The sequence below is a fragment of the Bombyx mori genome, chromosome 15, assembly GCF_030269925.1.
Source record: "Bombyx mori chromosome 15, ASM3026992v2".
NCBI classification, from domain to species: Eukaryota; Metazoa; Arthropoda; class Insecta; order Lepidoptera; family Bombycidae; genus Bombyx; species Bombyx mori.
Genome location: NC_085121.1, coordinates 13,773,766 through 13,795,497, shown reverse-complemented (window position 1 = coordinate 13,795,497; position 21,732 = coordinate 13,773,766). Strand labels below are relative to the sequence as shown.

At 35.6% G+C, this 21,732-nt stretch overlaps 5 protein-coding genes and 1 long non-coding RNA gene across 10 annotated transcripts; 3 read left to right on the top strand and 3 right to left on the bottom strand.

Annotated features, from left to right (window-relative positions):
* The first annotated feature begins 355 nt into the window (after nucleotides 1-355).
* On the top strand, nucleotides 356-2,656 carry RpL10A (ribosomal protein L10A). Its single transcript, NM_001043682.2, is given in 5 exon segments — nucleotides 356-410; nucleotides 601-756; nucleotides 1,102-1,257; nucleotides 2,162-2,327; nucleotides 2,460-2,656. Coding segments are annotated over 5 exon segments (654 nt in total). The 5' UTR covers nucleotides 356-405; the 3' UTR covers nucleotides 2,631-2,656.
* A 1,532-nt stretch (nucleotides 2,657-4,188) lies between these two features.
* Nucleotides 4,189-5,709, top strand: mRpS14 (mitochondrial 28S ribosomal protein S14). The gene is given in 3 exon segments (NM_001099798.1): nucleotides 4,189-4,294; nucleotides 4,768-4,991; nucleotides 5,540-5,709. Coding segments are annotated over 3 exon segments (393 nt in total). The 5' UTR covers nucleotides 4,189-4,228; the 3' UTR covers nucleotides 5,643-5,709.
* A 155-nt stretch (nucleotides 5,710-5,864) lies between these two features.
* RpP1 (ribosomal protein P1) lies at nucleotides 5,865-7,103 on the bottom strand. Of its 2 annotated transcripts, NM_001098280.1 has the most exon segments (3): nucleotides 5,865-5,972; nucleotides 6,350-6,602; nucleotides 6,882-7,034. In NM_001098280.1, coding segments are annotated over 3 exon segments (339 nt in total). In that variant the 5' UTR covers nucleotides 6,954-7,034; the 3' UTR covers nucleotides 5,865-5,958.
* A 1,965-nt stretch (nucleotides 7,104-9,068) lies between these two features.
* LOC119629575 (small G protein signaling modulator 3 homolog) lies at nucleotides 9,069-12,070 on the bottom strand. The gene has a single exon (XM_038015795.2). It carries the CDS (start codon nucleotides 11,934-11,936, stop codon nucleotides 9,546-9,548), a length of 2,391 nt encoding a protein of 796 aa, XP_037871723.1. The 5' UTR covers nucleotides 11,937-12,070; the 3' UTR covers nucleotides 9,069-9,545.
* Nucleotides 12,071-16,895: 4,825 nt separating this feature from the next.
* On the bottom strand, nucleotides 16,896-17,616 carry LOC105841701 (uncharacterized). Its single transcript, XR_001139685.4, has 2 exons — nucleotides 17,375-17,616; nucleotides 16,896-17,045 (listed from the first exon to the last, which is right to left on the bottom strand). It is a non-coding gene; the product is annotated as an uncharacterized LOC105841701 (long non-coding RNA).
* A 68-nt stretch (nucleotides 17,617-17,684) lies between these two features.
* Nucleotides 17,685-20,705, top strand: LOC105842951 (polyisoprenoid diphosphate/phosphate phosphohydrolase PLPP6). 4 transcript variants are annotated; one of them, XM_038016056.2, is made up of 4 exons: nucleotides 17,685-17,890; nucleotides 18,737-18,883; nucleotides 19,246-19,345; nucleotides 19,592-20,705. In XM_038016056.2, exons 1-4 carry the CDS (start codon nucleotides 17,882-17,884, stop codon nucleotides 19,984-19,986), a joined length of 651 nt encoding a protein of 216 aa, XP_037871984.1. In that variant the 5' UTR covers nucleotides 17,685-17,881; the 3' UTR covers nucleotides 19,987-20,705. The 4 variants fall into 4 exon arrangements, with proteins under 4 accessions (XP_037871984.1, XP_037871985.1, XP_037871986.1 ...); XM_038016057.2 differs by lacking the exon at nucleotides 17,685-17,890 and adding an exon at nucleotides 17,972-18,167 and having other exon boundaries at nucleotides 18,741-18,883; XM_038016058.2 differs by lacking the exon at nucleotides 17,685-17,890 and adding an exon at nucleotides 17,974-18,152.
* The last annotated feature ends 1,027 nt before the right edge of the window (nucleotides 20,706-21,732 follow it).

Genomic DNA, 21,732 nt, shown 5'->3' with positions numbered 1-21,732 from the left:
TATAAAAATGGCGATACGTCCGTTACCTTCGCAATCGTCGGCGCAACTGGGCTAGCGAATGTGTGGGAGACTACGCGAAGGTTCGAGGTTCGCGCGCTTTGATGTCTGTTAAAAAACCGACACAGCTTGGAAAACCACGAATGCAGCGAAAACTTTGCATAATCATTCGCAAATGTCGTCCTACACTTGCGGGTTTGCGTATTCGTGCGCATGTAAGTGACCGGTGTAATATAATTTCACATTTAAAGTTTTCATTAAAAATACTTGACTTAAAGGTCTTAGTTACCAGGTCGTAAAATCCCTTAAAAAAAACTAATGTCATCCTTTAATCTATGGACTGACTGACATGAACTGTTTCTTTTACAACTGCCAAGCGTTGTGATAGGTGGTTCTCTGACAAACAAAATGTCGTAAGTAAATCTTTAGTAATCTTTTAAATCATACAGAATTAATTTATAATTTATATGAATCCGCGATATTTTCTACCGTCTATTCCTGTTGGTCTCGGTATTGCGTCATTTTAATTTAAAAAAATCAGGTTACTTTTTATCACCACGACCGTGCTAGAGCATAACTTTCACAAATCGTTTCGATTTTCAGGTCTAAAGTGTCTCGTGACACGCTCTACGAGTGCGTGAATGCCGTTCTTCAATCCTCTAAGGACAAGAAACGTAACTTTTTGGAGACTGTAGAGCTTCAAATTGGTCTGAAGAACTATGACCCACAGAAGGACAAGCGTTTCTCCGGCACTGTAAAGTACGTTTACCTGAAAGGAGCATTTTAGTGGAATGTTATTTATTTTTTATTAAAATTCCACCAGAATGAATCTGTACAGGGAGTCGGTGCATACTGACGGGACTTGACCCAGAGTCTTTAAATAATGGGCAGGTGGCTTAAGCCAACCGATTATTTTGGATTAAATGTGAAGCTACACGGTGAGGTATGCTTCATTCATTTTTTAAACTTACACTAAACCACAAATGATGATTTAAAATGCATGTATTATCTGTTGATATTGACGAAACTAAATACTGACTGCATTTTAAATATTTTGAAGCACAAAATATTTCACTTCAATATTTATGATTTAATACTTTTTAGGCTAAAATACATACCGCGGCCGAAAATGCAAGTTTGCGTTCTTGGAGACCAGCAACATTGTGACGAGGCTAAAACCTTGAATGTGCCATGTATGGATGCTGAGGCTTTGAAAAAATTGAATAAGAACAAAAAGCTTGTCAAGAAACTGGCCAAAAAGTGAGTATCACTGTTGTTACTTGAATTGCAAATTTGGGCTTTATAAGTAGTCTGGTTTCTTTGTATATATCATAAAAAATTTATTGTTAAGCAGTTAATTGTAACGATCTTAATATATATGAGTCGACTATTATCAAAGCCGGCAATGTGACTTTTGGACAATTATTGGTAAATCAGAAAAACGAATTATTGACTTTGTATTCCATTGGCAGTCACAAAACTCTTCTGAACGACATCTTAGATAAATAACAGGTTAATTATTAACCTTTATTTAATGCAGGTTTTGAACCGTATTCTTTGAAGGAGACGATTATATTCAAATCAATCTGTATTAACATATCAATATTTTTTTTTTGTCCAAATGCACAGATTGCCACCTTTGATAATAGACGACTCATATGTGAATGCCATTTTCCTTTTTATTTGCTCTGTTTTATCAAAAACGAAAATTGCTAAACGTAGAGAACTTTGATATTTCAAACTAGCTGACCCGACAGACTTCATAGTGCCTAAATCAATAAATAAAAGACCTAAGCTTTTGTATAAAATAAACTTAAAACAAACAAAAGGAATCCGCCCGATGGGGAATATCAAATCAAAAACCAAATTGTTATTTTTATCTGATTCCGAGCATTTTCATATTTATCTACCTTTTAAACCTTCTCTGGACTTCCACAAATAATTCAAGACCAAAATTAGCCAAATCGGTGCGACCTTTCTCAAGTTTTAGTGAGACTAACAAACAGCAATTCATTTTTATATATATAGATTGTTGCATGCTCAAATTCAATTCAACCTAATAAACAATTATACTTTTAGAAATATTTAAGTAATCTCATTATGTTAAATTCGCCACAGGATAAGTAAGGAATGTGTTTAGTTTAATTTATTCTTTTTTATTTAGATTTGATGCTTTCCTGGCATCAGAGTCACTGATCAAGCAGATTCCCCGTTTGTTGGGTCCCGGTTTGAACAAAGCTGGTAAATTCCCTGGTCTTCTCTCCCACCAGGAGTCCATGACGCAGAAGATTGATGAAGTCAAGGGAACCATTAAGTTCCAAATGAAGAAGGTAATTTAATTTAAAAAACAATTATAAACGCATCTGGTTATCTGTGAAGGGCCCTTATTTTTCAATGGTACTCATACCTGTTCTGAAGAAAATATTTAAAAAAAATTCATGCTAATTGGTTTTTTATTTCAGGTGCTGTGTCTTTCTGTAGCAGTTGGCCATGTGGACATGACTCCTGATGAGCTTGCTCAGAATGTGCATCTTTCCATCAACTTCCTTGTGTCACTGCTCAAGAAACACTGGCAGAATGTCCGATCATTGCATATGAAATCAACGATGGGACCACCCCAGAGATTGTACTAATTTAACACAATAAATTTTATGACCAATATTTTTCTTTTAATTCAAAATTAGGGATATCAGCATGCATTAACTAAGCAAATTATTTTCTAAACACTTTTCTACTTTTTTATATAAACTAAGACCTAATTTTTTCTTAAGCCAAGAATTTCATTTAGCATTAAATTCATTTACTAATTTTTCATTTGGAAATTTATTAACGGAAATTAAATATTGTAGGTACATAATTTACTGAGAATACTATTTTTTGAGCATGAGAAATCACATTCAGTGAACGAATCTTGTTCCATCTGTGAGCTTTCCTACATCTAATGATTAGGTAGTAACCTTTTTTAACCATATAAGTTATCTAGAGTATACCGCCATTATGCGTTCAAACCCAATAAATGATAAATACCTACCATCATTGGCTAGTAAGTGTTTTTGTATGCCAACCCTTTGAGATGAAGTTCTTTCCTTAATGGTTTCTCTTTTATGAAATATTGATATTTCAAAAAAATTGTTAAGTACCTACCTATCTCTGTTAATTGTTCCCGATGGAACTTAAATTTCATGACAAAGTAAAAATGTTTTGTTATTTACGCCATCAACGTGTATATAATCAAAGGCCATGACACCTGGAGGGCCCTTTTTTTTTCTTTCCTACCTAAGCTGATAGCCTTGAGAGGCTATGTCAGCATAGCGTGCTTGAGGTACCTAAAAGCACAGTTATTGAATCGGGACGATCTCAAGTATATTAAGTGTATAATCTATGATCCGAAATGACGTGCTTACAGCGACGTCAACTGTTTACCATTCGGTCCGCAGGATCGGGAATGTAGTTACCGTTGGCCACGTTGAGAAGGTTCTCGTGTCGAGAATAGCTATCACAACGAAAATGCTGCCAGGCTAGAGAGGATGTCAATGTCTCAATTGTGTTTAGCTTTAATGTCTATCCCATTATTTAACGCATGATTGCTTCTTCACTCAACGAGTGCTTGTGGCAAGCCTCACTTCGCGAACTATGGAGAACAGCTGTCAAGCCTTTAATAATAAAGGATTCCACATGATCACGATCGCTCTGCCAAGAGTAACCGACTATGATAATGGTTCGTATCACAAAATTTAAGCTCTCTTTATTGGTTGCAATAAAAACTAATACGAAATAAGGGTACAGCCACCAAGAATCACTAGTGGTAGCTTGATGACCGGGTTCGCTTTCTTCTTTCTTTTTGATTACAAGCTAGAGAAACTATTGTTTATATTAAATCCTCTGACCTTTTTAAGTATAGTTGACCAATCATTATCCACAATCAATTAATTGAGAGCCCCATATCATGTTATAATTATTTCGATACCTATTGTCTGTAAACACCACCATATTGACTATAAAGATTTCCTTGGAGATAATAAATACTAAATAAATTTATGAAATAGTGCAGTAGCACTGAACTATGTACAATAACTAAGCGATTAATGAAGTTAATCATTTCAATGGCATTCACTTTAAACTAATGCCTAGAAACGTGGTACAGCTGGCAACACTTGTTTGTAATGTCATTATTTTTGATAAATACAAGCACTGAAATAGATTAAATTGAAAAGTCTAGGAAAATACTATAATGAACTTAAATATCTCAATTTTAGGAAAATTCATTCTAAAATCACAATCAATAGCCGGAGTCGGGGTAAGGTTTCACGTTTACTGTTAGTAATAGGTTAAAGGCTTACTAAAATCTAACATATTTTTAGACTAAACAAACGAGGACTGTTATGTTACTTTGTTAACCCCCAAGTCTTAGTTTTATGAGTTAGTACCAGTTCTGTGAATTATCACAGTTGTCCTCGGGTTTCATGGTAACAGATCTTAAAAACTAATTTTTATAAGACCTGAATTTTTTAAGAATAAAATACGATCTTCTAAGTGACTTCAGTTACACAGGAGTAGACTCCTTGCTAGAACTAAATTCTATTCGAAATGCTACTAATTGCTATCAGAGTAGTCTAAAGGTGACGTCTGAACTACCGGCTAATTGTATGCCAACCTCTTAATATTCAATTTAAGATCCGAAGTCAATGAATAGATGCTATAACCTCAAATCGCTCCTTCTAATCTGCCATCCCTTGAACTCTGTAATGTAATATGATTACTTACTTCCAGTATCAACAAGTACGGAATAAATGGGCTAACTGGCTCATGATTCGTGATGTAAAGCGACGTAGATTGAGTGCAGAGAACTTTCTTGAAAGGACCAGAGTTAATGCATTGCGGAAAAATGACATCCTCCCTGTTGAAATCAGAGAGATAGCTGACAAGCAAATCAATCAGTTTGAATGGAATGCCACACCTATGAGAATTAACAACAGATGTGTTATCACTTCACGGTATGATTCACTTTTGTCTAGATGCCTGCATTTGTACTCAATGTACATTTTGCTGTAGAAAAATGCAGAGGATTTAGAAATCAACATAATTTGAAATATAAATTAACTATGCTATATATCTATTAAGTATTTATTGGTATCGAGAGGAAAAAAATTATCAATTGTTCTACCAGTGGCGGGTCTGACTGAACTGTTTCTGAAACTAAACTGTAACTACTTCAATACTGAAATACCTACAAGATATACTTAAAATTTTCCTTTCATCTGACTTAACTGATTATGTAAGATAGTTAGTGGTACGTCTTGTGAGTCTGCACAGGTAGGTACCACCACCCTGCCTATTTCTGCCGTGAAGCAGTAATGTGTTTCCGTTTGAAGGGTGGGACAGCCATTGTAACTATACTGAGACCTTAGAACTTATATCTCAAACTGGGTGTTGCATTCACATTGTAGATGTCTATGGGCTCCAGTAACCACTTAACACCAGATGGCCTGTGAGCTCGTCCACCAATCTGAGCAATAAAAGTTTAATATGAAATTGATTTCAGACCCAGAGGTATAGTAAAGGAATGGCGCATGAGTCGTATAGTCTGGAGGCATCTAGCGGATTACAACAAACTCTCAGGAGTACAGAGGGCTATGTGGGGCTGAAAATCTAATTTATTCTATGATAGTAGTAATGTTATTAAATTAAATATTAAATGAAATTTCTTTATTTCTTACAAATATCTCTACAGTTCAATCACCTATATATTGGCTAATCTGGTTATGCTAATTTCACTAAATGTGTAGGCAAGCTCATAGGCAACACTAGTCCTACACTGCTATTCATGTAAACGTATGCCATTATAGAAAAAGGGAAAAAGACAATGGTTTTATTTAACTTATTTTAATAAAGTCAGTTTCTTATAACATAAAAGCTTTACAATAGACAAAATGGAATATTTTTATTTCTTCATAAAGCTTCTTAGTCAAAGAGACCTGAAACAGAAAATAACATTAAATTGATGAACATGTTAACTACAAATATTAAGACCTAAACAATTCTCCACATACTCAGTAAAAAATTTTCAATCAAAAGATTCAGTAGCTAATACATGATCAAACATCATTGAAGTTTACATATTATGATAAAATTTGTCTTTGTTATTAGAATAATCTTTCAACAAATCATTCTAATTAAGTACTCCTTTTATTTGTTTACTAGAAACTGTTATTCATTTTATAGACTTTTGTTTTAATAGATTAAAGATGTTTTACCCAGGAAAAAAAACTTTAAAAATAAAAATATAAATTACTACTTAAATCTGAACAAAAATAAACTTTGAATATCGCATGTATATGTATGGATTGCTTACCGAAGCCCATGTCATCGTCGGACTCCTCGGGTTCCTCCTCTTTCTTTTCTTCCTTCTTCTCCTCGGCCGGAGCGCCGGCTGCAGCAGCAGCGGCTGGCACTCCACCAGCGGCCGGAGCAGCACCCACTCCAGAGCCGATGTTGGTGATCAGGTCACGGACATTGATGCCTTCCAAGGCTTTGGCGAACAGACCTGGCCAATATGGCTCTACATCTACAGCCGCCGCTTTCAAGATGGTGGAAATTTTCTCACCCTATTTCAATAAAACTGTCATTAGATTCCAAAAACATAAAAATATTTACTTTAGAAAAAAAAACTACAAGTAAGTATACGAAAGATATGGCGCCAAATGAATAGTTAAGATTAATGGAAAATATACAGAATTTTTAACAAAATAGACGTTTACTATGCTAAACAAATGCTTGGTTGTTCTGATTTTGTAGCTATTTTGTGTGATGTTCGTGGATTTAGTCACACAAACATTCTTCAATAACCTTAAAATATTAAAATTACAAATATTAAGATTACTTACAGTTACGGCAACATCATCATCAACCAGGATGAGAGCAGAGTAAACACATGCTAATTCAGCTTTTGACACCATTTTTAGTTTTGAACGTGCAAGTTGCCGTAGGCCTTAGCTCAAGAGAGAACAAGCACGTTTGAGTTCTGACAACAAAGAGAAACAGGAAAGGAGGTTATGTTCGAATTAGCAGTTTTCTGAGCTGTCACTGTCACATTGTCAATGTCATAATTTCATTTTGTCAATGTCATTTTTTAAATACATACCTAATTTTTAATGACCAGGATTGTTCTTCTTTTTTTGGCTCCGACACGGTTATGCATGTGTCAAGTAATAAGATTTTTATAATTCGCCGTTTAAATTATTTACACTTTATGAATAATAAAAAACGAAGGAAAAGACATGTCAGACATTTAAATAACCAAGTTATCGGCATATTGTAATAAACTAACTGAATCTCCGACATACAGCCTGACACATTTAAACTTGAAGAAACACTAAATAGACAAAATAAAAAAAAACACACAACTTCACTCCTCGCGTTCCTGCCAAAAAGTCCAAGTTCTTTAATCATTAAAACTATTTATAAAACTTATGTATGTAGCAGTTAATAAAACTATTGGAATAACACAAAAAAAAAACGAATAGCATGCAATCAATCTCTTCCAGTTGTACCGTGTACACTTTATTCGGATTCTATGAAAGCTTTGTGTTGGGACAAAATATAGAGGGTCAGCGAATTTATGTAGGTTAAAAATTCATAGGCTTATATATCGTGTATCGAGTTTTTAAATACTTTATCTGCGTTATTTTGTCTAGTTTAAAATGATATTTGAAACCGTTATCATTTTACTAAAGTTAAAATAAATTTTATTCGCTTTTTAAGAACATTAACACACTTCTTAATATTTGATTTAGGCCCCTCGGTTTTTTATACGCATAAGATATACCTACCTAATAAAGTTTTAATGTATTTCAATCTAAATTGGACTGGTCTATAAGTTATATAGTTAGTTTAATATGATTTGTTCTTTCGATGTGGAATAGAATTTAGTCAAGATGAAAATAAATTATCTTTTATTGTCATTGTAAACTAACAGGCATGCGGCTCATCTGATGAATGGTTTCCCTGGCTCTAAGAAGTCAGCGATGCCAGGGGCACAGCCAAATCGCGTTCTGATCGCAACCACCGTTTTGGGCCATTGTTGGTAGATGAACCCATAATAAGGCCCAATTTTTTTTATGATTGAAAGATTACTGGTGGCCCGGAGGCCTTTCCACTTTCACTAGGACAGTTGGGCGAGCAAAGGCTCAGCCAGGAGGGGTGGGATTTGCTAACAGCTGCCCGAGCGCCCCCGAAGGAGACCTAGAAAATCAAGAGCAACTGCTTCGCGAATGTATCTATGACCGTGACCCGCTGAGAAGATCCGGCGAGAAATTCAGCGGGCTGATGCATGGGTTAGGTTGCACGTCGACTTCTTTGTTGAGTTCGACAAGCACGCCAACGGGGTAACTAAGCCTGCTCCTAGTGTTTGAGCTGAATCTAATGCAAAGGTTATTGAATCCGATGGATCCGTAAGGACGTGTCTAGGGCGTCGACGGTGACTGGCCTGGCTCCTGCGTGTTCAGGATTCGGGGAGTAGTCAGCGGCGGCAACGATAAGGTGATTATCATGCATTGCATGCATTGATGCCTTATCGAAGTATAATTCCGACACTGACTTCATGTATTTCCGAATTGATTCGAGGCCCAGGTCGTCTTGTAGGTCAACGTTCCACACGAACCACGGACCTGCGACGGCTAACCTGCAAAAGCGGGACTATAGGGATTGGAGGGTTATGTAGCCCAACTAATGGACTTATCATGCGCCGTCGCTCATAGACATCAGGAATCCTAAGCTGCTAATTCCTCGGACGCCTAAAGCTGCGACGGATATGTGATCTTTCTTAAATATTGAGCCCGATTGCAGAAAATGATGGATCGTCACTGGTCTCTAAAAGATATATGAAATCAGTCTCAAGTGGAGTCGCCCTTTGTTTTATATTGTTGTCTATAGGTTTCGAGAACAGTCCCAACATACAATCTGTAAGGTTCTCAAATATTCTCCTTATGTGGCTGAAATACGGACATGCGGATAGCGTTGGTTTGATGAGGTTTAGTTTTTTTCGCTTTTTGGCTTCGGAACACAAAAAAACATTTTTAAGTTTACAAAATAGTTTTACTCTCTCTGTAAAATAACAAAAATAATGTTATGAGATCAGTATAGGTTTTCTTTGTTAATGTCACACTGTGCTACTTAGTTTTACCCGAAAATGATTTAATTTACCATGGAAGCTGAATACATAATAGTTATTTTTTTATTAATTTTAAATTGTATAATAAATTAGGCTCATCGAACTTATTATTAATTAGTATTTTACTTATTACTACTAGTGAAACCAGTCACACTCTACTTCAGTTACCAATGGGATTTTGATAAACGTATGTAGATTATGTAGTTCACTCAAAAATACGTAGATACTGCGCCATCTATCGTAAATTGATGGTACTATGACATAAGGACCTTTCGGAAAATGTACAATTGTTGCATGTTAAAAAAAATAAGACTGGAAAAACTATGTGTGAATGTATACATTACGTAACATTCATTGTATTATAATAAATTCATGTAGTTCACAAGTCCCATGAGAATAAATGGTGTTTAACAAGCATATCTCTTACACCTTCCTTCAGTGGCTGATTTTGTGTATCTTTTTTCAATGGAAGCTCCCAATCGGGGTTCAAATTGAAACCAAACTGAGAAAGTATACGTAATTCACATTTGATCTGTACCCATCCAGGGGAATTTATAAATGACCATGGATGATACCATTTTTGAACGACATCAACACAAGAACACAACACTTCAAGCCACAGATGTAGTGCTTCTTCATTTAAGCCCATACATATTAATGTGCGCAATTTCACATCCATCTGAGCATGAGCATTGTCATGTGATAAATTTATTGCTTGGACACATCTGTATAATAACTCTTCAGGAGTCAACACCTTCCCATCTTCATCTAATCTATATGTTTTACAGAGAACCAAGCGGCTGTAAACTGAATTAAAATCTTTTTCAACTTCGCGAGAAGAGGCTTCTTCAATGAATAGCCACGGATGACATGGTCCATCTAGAAAGCTTGGCCTCTTTATACCGTGCAAGAGAACTCTTTTAAATGCTGGAGCTAATACACCTCTCACTAAGTGTGCAGCTTTTTCCGTGACAGAATCATCACCAGCCTTGCTATATTTTACACCCTTTTCATCGAGCAATTTGACAAATCTAGCAGGAAACCAGCCCCTCAACCCGTTTAGTTCTCCAATCCAACAGTGTTCATCTCTTGAACTTATAACTTCAATAACATCATTTTTTCTGAATCCTAATTCATCACCATCTCTTCTCTCAAAGTCTAATAGAGCTTTTGCCCTTCGCCTCTTGCTTCTGGAAACATTAACGTATCTTTCCCTATCAGCAGCATGACTCTGCATGGTGTAATCAGCTGTCATTTGAACTTCTGAAGTCAGTTGTGGTTCTAAAGCTAGGAAGTGCCTTGCAACCTGTAGTATTGCTTCTCTCAAGTCCACTAGTATTTCAGTTTGCTTCACATTCTTAGAAATAGCATCTTCATTACTACCATCTTCCCCAAACAAAATAGTTTGTATTACAGACTTGCTCTTTTTTATTTGACGCCTCTGCAATTGCTGCTTAGGCAAGTTTGGTACAACATTTGGATTTCCAACAAGAGCACCTTGATCTGCCATTAAGTACGCCAAGTGTCTTCTTCTGTGTGTTTCTATTAATGCAGGACTTAGAGTATCACCACATACCTCATCAATGGTTTTTATTAGAAGTTCAACATCATCAATTTCCCCAGGTATATCAGAGAGAGCATTGAAGATTTGGGCGGAGTTGGAGATTTCTGTGAATCTATTCTCTTTTATTTTCAACATCGCTAATGTTACTTTAAATAAGACAATAGAGCCATCAAAGAAAAATAAATCCCATATTCTTAATAAAATTTTCATATGGACTACATTAGCATACAAAGTTAGAAACCAATGCATTGTGATAAGAGATAGTTCAATGTCATGAGCATTAAGGACCTGGTCGATGCCTGGTAAATAGTTTGATATAAGACTCCTTAAAACTTTTTGATCTGCTTGGATTCCAATCAGTGTTGATGAATAATAAGAAGCTGGTAAAAGATCTTCCACTGTTGTACACATTATCCAGAATGCTTCTTCTTCTTCCATTAATAGTAATAGTGATGCTGCAATCATTCCTGTCCCTTGACAGTATCCAATGTCTGGATAGAGCCATGCTAAGGCTCTGAGGATGCGTCTAAGCCGAGGTACACCAGTGCTAGTTGGATGTGAGAAACAAACATTATTAGGCAGAATTTGGACTAAATCTTTTTCTATTTGTTTGCTAGTTACCAAACCATCATCACTTGATGCCCTTACAATTTCATGATATGTTATTTCAGTTGATGCTCGTTTCTTGTTAGCTCCACATAAATGCATCCAGACTTGAGGCCTAAGTGAATGTGGTACACCATCTTTGACCATTTTCTGTAGTTTATCTGATTTTTCAAGCTTACCACTGCCTTCGGTAAAATTAATTTCTTTGCTGTAAAACTCCCATTGCAGTCTATGTTGATCATCTTCAACAAATGCATTAGCTAATAATTTGTTTGAGCTTTGTTCCGGACCATCTTCTTCTTCAATACAAAAGCCAAACTCGTCGAAACTGTAGTCTGGTAGTCCACCTCCGTGTCCTTCGGATTCTGGTTGTGCTAGTTTAGCCATTATGTCTTGGGGCACCATACTAGGCGTTAGAGCAGAAAATGGCCCTCCTGGCGCAGGAAGAAGTTCATCAGCTATGTTTAGTCCTCTAATCGCGTCGATCACGTCTTCAGGGTCATCATCGTTCAGCGCTGCACTAATCTTACGTTCGTGGTCTTCACGACCGACATACCCAACATGATCTCTTGAACTGAATAACGATTTGGCAAGATCCATTTTGAATCACTTACAAAATGTCCATAAATTACAGCATAGAAGCGAAACCAAGACTTTCGTTAGACTATTTTATTTACAAATTTTATTTTTTATCCAACTGTTATTGATCAGATTTGATAGGTGACATTTATCAGATATTTTTTTTGAGTTTATGGCCTGGTAACTAGACCTTTAGGCCATGACATTTAACAGATAATTTAATATGTAGGTAGGTACCGTAAAACGGGGTGATTAGAGATTGAGAGGTGAATGGGGGAAAACCAGGAAAATCTTTCGGCGCTCAATATTAGTTTTATATTCGTTGCAAAATCTTCCATTTTGTGTAGTTTAATAGCAGAAAATTAACTTCTTGTGGTGGTAATTATTTTAGTGCTAGAAACTTTGCTCTCTTTTATTTATTTGATAATAATAGAAAATGACTGTTATTTATAAACGTTATTTAGTGTTTGAACCATCATATATATTAAAAGTAAGTCTCCGTTGTTATTGGTTTTAATGTTTTTTGATAATATAAAAATACATGTAAAAATCTGTTGTTTTTGGGGATATCGGGGACGTCTTAGGTATAAATAACAACGAAAAAGGAGTCAATTGGGATAAGAATAAGTTGAATGAGAGCGACTTAATATAAATAGGCACAGGTTTGTAAGGTTGCTTGTGTAGTTATAACAATATTTTTAAAATGTGTTGGTAAGAATCTGGTTTATTCATGATGTTTTTGTCTAGAACTTTTATTTAATTATTAATGCAGTGTTATTTTATTGTTTAGCTAATATTTATATTATCAGTTGCGTATTGTTTTCTATTTGTAGATATATGCCTCGCGTGTATCAAAGAGTGCAAAGCCTTATAAGAGACTAGCTGTACCCGTCCGCTTCGCTGGGCATTGAAAATTGACATTATTATTTCTCACCCCACAAAGATTCTCATCATTAACGCCCCCGCAACTAGTGTAGGGAGTCCAACACTCATATAAATATTAGCCTGTACATTAAGTACATGTATTTCCTACATAGATACCAAGTTTCAAGTCAATCGAATGCATGGTTCAGTAGTTATAACGGAACATCCGTAAAAACCACTGTAGATTTATATATTAGTATAGATATGATCCCTTAATATTAAAAACAGCAATAGAAGCCTATGAAATTGGGAATAAGCTTTTAGTTGAAATAGCTAAGCATTTTAATATAAGTTCGTTGGTTTTGCACAGACCTATAATAAGAACAATAAAATCTCAAGGTGGACAAAAATGTCCAAGTGCAGAAGCAGAAAAATATATAATAAAATATATTAATATTTGTTCAGAGTGGGGGTATCCACTTGATTCTTATGACTTACGCTAGAAGGGATATTTAGATCGAATTGGCATAAAAAATGTTTTTTAATAATTTCAATTTTATTCGCAAAATCGGAAAATTATTAATTTCACAATTTATAATGCTCTCGTACGCAGTTAGAATATTGCTGCATCGTGTGGAATCCTTATTATGAGCTATACAAGAAACGATTAGAAAGTGTCCAGAAACGGTTTCTATGGAACTTGTCTTACAACTACAATCTGGGTAGAAAGTTGCCCAGCTATAGAGACATACTTCGCCACTTTAATCTAGACTCTTTTCTTAACCGGAGGGACTAATGGGTGGTATATTTCTAAGCAAATTAATCCATGGAATAACCGACACACCTAATCTCTTAGCTCAGATAAACAAAATATAAAAATAATCACTTTGTTGGTGCAACTAAATAAATAAATTAAAACCAAGTAGTGCCAGCCCTAGCGAATTTCTCTATTGATACTAATTTCGTCCCCATTAACCCCAACTTCCGGTGAATAGGGATATCACCTATTTTTGCTAATTGCATATTTTTACTAGACTTACGCAAAACATCACTTCCCAATGTAATGTGATATGACATCACTTTTACAGACAGGTGATATTACTCGAAAACATTACACATCACTCTTAACATTACTCGGTGCGTTCAGTAGATACTGTGACGAATACATTGTATCTATACACCCGAATCATTACTTAAGTGATGTGTTCATACTTTATATTGTAATACACTGTTATATTACTTGACAGAGATTGACTTACTTAATAGTATAATAATTTTATTTTTTACTTCATATAATTTATTGTGGGATGAACGGATTTCATATGGCGACTTAGACTGCAAATTGAGCTCGACGATAATGTTAATATACGAGAGCATTAGACGCATTGTTTCGGCGCGGTCTCCTCAAAATGCATCCAAAGAGGACTGTACTTTCATTTAGACGCCATTCTTTCTTTCACTTATTAAGCACGCATTAAAACAAATAATAAAACTATCTTCAAACAAGTGCTTAAGTAATTCAAACACAAAAATTAATATGAAATATTACTAAACAATTACGAGCGACTAGCGATTTTACAAAAGTTGCGAAAAAAAAATGAAGTAACTACTTGCGGGGAATTACCGGCTGGCCGCATGAAAAATATAAACACAAATACCTATATTAAAATTCAGATGTACCATAGGTATAAAAATGTACCTAGCGGCCAGGGCATACGGTTCAAAATCACTAGGAATAATTCCGTGTCGCTTGCTCATTTATTTTGCGTAGTGCTGTAGCACTGCACGTCAAGGCATCGCGTTGCAGCGTCGATCGGTCTGTCTCGCTCGCTCGGTTCCGTTCGTGTATTAAGCAACATTACACGACAAAGCAAAAAACATGTTGGGTGATAGTGTGATGTTTGTTTCCTTCGCGTAATGTGTGATTTATTTAATCTACTTACAAATTAACAGTATAAACCAAAACATTTGTAAGGTATTAATAATTAGCTTAAGTAATTCCTAACAACAACAATAAATCGCTGCAAACCATCATGGAATATATCCATTTCCGGAGCATAGGCTAGCAAGCCATTGAGTAGCGAGACAGCACGATGCGTCGGAGAGTTAGCGGTGTGCTGCGTACGCGCGTGCGTAGTACTAAGAAAGAAGCTGCCGCTGGCGACGCACCCCTCTACACATACATCCGCGCATGTAGCCATCAGGCACATATAACGACACTGATTCCAGTGCAGTGGAGTTATCAATTTTGTTATGCAATAGCTGATAATAATGCACCATAAGAGTCATCTTCCGTCTGAGCTCAAGAGTATCTAATCCGACCATACCAGTCACATAAAGTGATGAATACAAGAACGGATAGTATCCATACATTTTCTTGAAGAGGAACCTGCAAAATTTTTTCCAGCATTAGCTTTTGAACTGCTTCGCGAGGATCCCACACGAGTGCGTTATATTCAAGACTACTTCGCAAATAGGCATCGTACAGCATAACAATCACACGATGGCCTACAAAGTCGTGCGTCTGACGAATTATGAACCCGAGCAGACCACTACCCCTTTTACATATATTTTGTATGTGATCTTTAAACGTTAGCTTGGAATCGAAAATAACTCCCAGGTCACGTATAACTGCCACATGATTCAAAATTACTCCAATGGTATGGAAACAACACGGGCGACCGTGACCGGCTGTAAGCAACGACCTTGCATTTATTAGTATTCAAATGCAAGCGATTACGCTCTCCCCACTCTGCAACCCGAGTAATGTCGCGTTGCAAAGCATGGCGCTCAGCATCACACCCGACCCCAACGTACAGCTTAAGATCGTCAGCAAACATAAGACACTTGGTCCTCTCACTGAGAATATAAGATAGATCATTTATCATGATTAAAAACTGAGTCGGACCAAGCGTACTACCCTGACTGACCCCTACGATGTGATGTTGCATTACATCGTAGAGTAATATTACCGGAGTAATATCACACGCATTACTTACACATGTCTAATTTTTACATTGGATAACAAAGATACCTCCAAGACTCAATCATTTTGATCCTGATATAGCATCAATACATCAACAACTACCTTAAAATTGCTCATAAAGTTGCGATTTGTCCCTAATCACCCCGTTTAATGGATACCTTTAAAATTCGTTTCATAAAGGTACAATGGGGTTGGCCGGTTAAAGCTTTTCTCAGATGTCGCCAGCGTAGCTTGTTCCCTTGTCACAGAGAGCCGCCATTTTGTGAGTTTTGCGTTCGTGATATTTCGGCATTTTGTGACTTTGATACGGTTCTTATTACTTTCTAAGTAGTGCTAAACAGTTTTACAACATGTATTCCAACTGGATAGTTAAAGAATTAAAGGAGGAGTTGAGAAAACGTGTTGCATCTTTACGAAGAAAAAAAGTGGATTTTGTCGAAAGGTACAATGTTGATGTTTTATTTTAACTTAGAAAACTTCTCTCAAACTGTTTCCGGTAGCTATTATAATAATAATATTAAATTGTGTACCTTAGGAACTTTATTCCTTGTAGCATGTGCAAAAATAATTGCTCATATTACACACATTACCTACCAACTAATGTATTATTTTACTTTTTTCAGATTAGAGCTACATGACAAAAATTTTAATTTTGAAACAAAATGAAAAAAATGCTCTAGCAAAATATGCTAATATATATGATTTGCTAGTGGAGCCATGTGGCATTTTCAATAGCCAAGAGCGCCCATATCTTGCTGCATCTCCTGATGGTGTGTTGGGCGAAGAAGCTATAATTGAAGTGAAATGTCCATACGCTAGCAGAAAACATGAAATAAATATATCAACGGTGCCTTACTTAGAACAATGTAACGGGATATTGTCTCTAAAAAAACCTGCCCATATTATTATCAAATCCAAGGACAGTTATACTGCTCAGGCAAAACATACTGCAACTTGGTCATTTACACCTACAAGGACATCAAAGTGATTTATGTTGAAAAAGACAATAATTTTATAAATAATATGTTAAATAAATTAGATATCTTTTATGAAAATATTTTCAAAGAAGCATTGTATGAAAAATATCTGTATTATAACTATACACACTTGTCGAAATAAAAAATCAGGAATATTTTTAATTATTTTTATTGACAATTCCTTCTCTAAAATTACATAAGTAACTTCTCTACTTTTTGTTTCTTCAGAAACTGGTTTCATATTCCATGAAAATATAGATGGTACAGCACCTTTCTTGAGATATTTATGTTAATGTTTGACACCTGCAACACAAAGAATAACATTTAAATATACTATCACAAGGAAACCTGACCATAGTTTCAAAATATTTGTTATTGCAATGGATGCAGCGATTTAGATAGAACTTTCAATAGTAACAGCTGATAATGAACAACAGCTCATGAGGAATGTGTTTCCTCCAGTCTGATTTTGTGTTTGTTAAAAGGTTCCTTACAGCATAAATCTACTTGCAAAATATATTAGCAACTAATAGTGTGCCTAACTAATTATTATTGGATTTTTTTAATAAGAGAACAATGATGTGTGCTACACCTAGTCATGCATTATATATATTTGACAGAAAGAAGCATACCTGTGTATTTACTAATGTTTTCATAGTCAGATTCCACAAAGAGTTTATGACATAACCTCGAACTTTTTGTGTGAATACTTTTTTCGCGTCAAATGGCCTTTAACCACAGTCTTCCAATTTTCTTGTCCTTCGGGAATTGATGTACTCCAATTTCTGAGCATATTGGTACAAAACAACGCGTCATTGTGCTTAAAATAATTTTTAATCAAAAATTCCAATACAAATATTGAATGTTATGGGAACAATGCACACCAGCGCCACTTTGACAGTTGCCAACCCCATTACAGTAACGTCATTTTATTTGCGTTAGCATCTCCTGTAGTCTGTGTGTACGTAGTCTGTGACCGTTTATATAGTACCTACACTGATATCATACATTAAATAAATTTTAATTTTAAATTCTATATAAGTTTAGGTGTCTATTGTAAAACTATAAAATTTACATAAAACTACACGAATGAAATAGTACAATTAGTACATTTGTGGTAGAAAAAATAGGCTAGTACTATGGATATGGTAAGATCTTGGGTTTGCTTTTTTTAGGATTAAGTACGAGTTAGGTATATATTTTGTGTTACATTCAATGTTTGACGCATTCAAAAACTATGCCATAATGATGTACTGTAGGATGAAGTTCTTCACTTTGCCTGAAAGCTTTAAGTTCTGCACTGTGGGAGATGTGTCAATATTTACACAAGTGTAACGTCTTGGGATATTTATAACTATTGTTAAATTACGTTCGCATCACGTACCCATTGCAGTTCTACGATCGTCGAAGGTTTCCGACATTTAAGTATTCTTATTCACCGATATTAGAATATCATAATTTCGAGAATAAATCTGAAAAGCAGTTTATGTAACGTTCGTCATTTGCAAAGACTTATGGAACTACTGGATCTTATTGTTATTGAATAAAATCATTGATAACTGGTTAAGTTCTGAAATCTCATTAGTTGTAGACTTATGTAACCTGCTTATTTGTTCTAATGAACTACCCGCTTTAGATGACCGATTATTGATACAATTGTATTGAATACAATTACACAGAACGAATGGAACTGTATTACAATTTTCAGGAATTAACTCATTTTCAGGAATTAGAAATTACAAATTAGTTTACTAATGTTAATGATTTTACCAAGTCAAATTAATTAGTGCTATTGGTTGTCTCTCTCATTTAATTGATAAGGTCTAATCAAAGTGAATCTTATCATTTTTGAAACAGCTCTGAAGATAACATAATAAATCCTTTCACCTGTAGAATAATTAAAATAATTAAAATGATAATTGGTCTCTCCGGAATCCGGATGCTCAACAGACGGAATTAACTTACTATTATGATACTAATTTTTTTTATTGCAGTTAGGAGAAACAGAGAAAAAGCGTCAAACTCCACCCATGTTGAAAAAAATTTTGCAGTATGATGTTCAAATTACGAAGACATTTGTTGACAGAGCACTAAAAATAACTGCTCTAAAGTCTTTACGGAATCATTCTCAATTACTAGAGGTATGCAAAAAATTCAAAGAAATCAAATTTATTGGATATTCGAAAATAAATAATAATTACAAGATTTGTTTAAAAATATATAGTTGAATTAATTATTAACTCGTATTGCTGAGAACTGTATTCATTATTTTCAAATAATCTTTAGTCCGCTACCTTATTTTTTTGATTCAATTACTTTTCGTAATTGCCCATTTCAACTGAACACTGTTTATACATATTTATATGGTGTGCTTGTTTTATTGAAATTGCCACTTAATATAAATAAATTATGAAATATTAGAAAATATCCCTTTGTTTGGGTATAAAGGTCCCACTTAAATATTTGTATGTACACAGTACAGCTTATATGATCTTTGTTCCAGATATCATGTCATGGCATAGTTTGGCTTGCAGGCTGGCTCACTTTCATATGGCTGTTTAATAGTAAAGATCTTTACCAGTTGCAAGTTAATATGTTGATTGGTACGTAAACAATAATTTTTTTTTAATCCATTTTGCTCATAAGGCTCATAAGGTTATTTGTTATTTGAAACTCAAATGACATTAACAATATACTATGGCTTAAACAAAGTAGTAGGCATGTCTTATTTGTTACAATATACAGATTCAGATTTGCAACTTATTTCTAAAAGCTATTTAGTAAAATTGATTGAATTCAAAAAGGATGTCATCCAGAATAGGGTTGTAACAAGTTTAATTTCTTTTCAGCACTAATTTTAGACATTGTTGTGGTAGCTGTATTGAAAGCATTTGTAAGAAGACGTCGACCGGTACCAATGAATAAGCTCATGGAAGTTGGTCCTGATAAGTTCTCATTCCCATCCGGACATGCAAGCAGGGCTGTGCTCATCTCGTTCATTTTAATATACTTTGATTCTGTATCAATAATTTTCTACCCCCCACTTATGGCTTGGGTAGTTTCAGTGTCCATTTCCAGGGTATTGGCTGAACGTCACTATCTACTAGACAGCATAGGAGGTGTGGGTATTGGAATTCTTGAAGGTCTCTTCATGTCCCTCATATGGTTGTCCCAAAGTACATCTGCTAGTATTCTGTCATCATTGTCTGATGAAAAATTAGATGGTGGAGAATACCATGTATAAACATAATTTTTTTTATTAAACATTTAGAAAGCCTAAATGATTCTAATATGCTTAATATGAATTAATATTATTTTAAAATTGTTAAATATTGTTTTATGAATATGAGTAGACTTGGGCCATTACAAACATGCAACTGAGTCATAAATCATTTTTATCAGACCTCTCGTTCACACTTATAGGCATATCCGATCTCTCGCTCACACGTCTACACATTCGTGTATAAAACTTAAATCAATATAATTACAAAAAAAAAACGTTTTTTATTTAATTTTTTTCTGGGTCACTTTTTAATTCGTTAAACCCTATCAACACATTATGAATAACCAAACGAGTTTGGGCGTTAATATCACCTTTTAATTTTAACAAAGTTAAGTTATCGAATAATGCTTCTATGGTTCGCGTAGGATTGTCTAATGATAACTAACACAATTTTTACAAACACTTACAATCTACAATTTACGTGTACCAGTCATCAACGACCACCTCATCTGACTACCCGAACCCAAGCGGTATCCCTTTATCGATATCGAGTTGCGCGGCATTGTCACATTCCTTTTACGTAATGTTTTATGGCTCATTTCACACATTTGTAATGGCCCAAGCATATATACTGATATCGAATTATAATCGTGCATCTAAATTAAATTATCTCGTTGTCTTTTTTTATTGTAACTTTTGTTGATGTTCACTTATTGAAAAAAATAAAAATTAACACTTTACATTTGTGTACAATAATTTATTTTAAACTTTGAAAGTACTGAAACGACTTCACTTTAATTAAAAATACTTTTATGGTATAGTCTGGTATTTATTATTTCGAATATTTTGGTTTCTGACCATGCTATGAAACCCGTAAAAGTGGTTTTAATTATAACTACGACTCGTGATAACCTTGGAAAACTTTTTTTTTTCGGGCCGGCGCGGCGGTCGTCCCTCCTACAAGGTCCCCATGCCCAAGGAGCGCACGGGGCATGTGGGATTTGTCGATCTGGATATTTTTAGGGTCCTACCGCACCAAACGATGATGGCCTTGAGAGACCATATCAGCGTCACCGGGCGAGTAGGTGAGCTCATGGGCCTCAAACCTGACATTGCTAACACGAACCCTAGCAAGAGTCGTGCTTCGCTGAACCTACCACCGGATTGGAAATTCGACCCACTGAGAAGATCCGGCGAGAAACTCAGTGGGCTGCGTCTGTGGGTATTCGCCGATCCCTTCGTCGCAAGCGACGGGTTCGACGAGACCGATCAAAACCTGGCCAGGTTCCTCTGATGAACATTACAACCAGACTCGCCACGCCACGCCGAGGACGAGGCAATAGTCGACAACCAATGATGCTGGTGTCTGCGGTACGGCGGCCCGACTAGGCCACCTGGGTGATGCCGCTGGTGATCCGGGATACCCCGCTGAGTCAGAACTAGCCTGCCGGGTCGGAACGCGCTACATCGCCGACCAGATTGCTCTGCTATAATATGTTCGGCGACGACAGCGATGACGGCAATTCGTATCGCAGCCTACGACACGCCGTCTCATCCTCCTGGTGCCAGCGCGCTAGAGTGACCGTAGCCACGACGTTTTATTAAAATTATGTCTACAAGTAATTAATTAATTATTATTATTATTTTATTGCTAGATGAGTGGACGAGCTCACAGCCCATCTGGTGTTAAGTGGTTACTGGAGCCCATAGACATTTACGACTTAAATGCGCCACCCACCTTGAGATATAAGTTCTAAGGTCTCAAGT

Bases quoted from the DNA above. Each gene is read 5' to 3' on its own strand.
- LOC119629575 (XM_038015795.2), bottom strand. From the start codon at position 11,936: ATGGATCTTGCCAAATCGTTATTCAGTTCAAGAGATCATGTTGGGTAT.
- LOC105842951 (XM_038016056.2), top strand. The intron at 18,884-19,245 runs GTATGCAAAAAA...TCTTTGTTCCAG, and splicing joins ATCATTCTCAATTACTAGAG to ATATCATGTCATGGCATAGT. The intron at 19,346-19,591 runs GTACGTAAACAA...ATTTCTTTTCAG, and splicing joins GCAAGTTAATATGTTGATTG to CACTAATTTTAGACATTGTT.
- RpP1 (XM_062672352.1), bottom strand. From the start codon at position 6,953: ATGGTGTCAAAAGCTGAATTAGCATGTGTTTACTCTGCTCTCATCCTG. The intron at 6,603-6,881 runs GTAAGTAATCTT...TTATTGAAATAG, and splicing joins ATGATGATGTTGCCGTAACT to GGTGAGAAAATTTCCACCAT.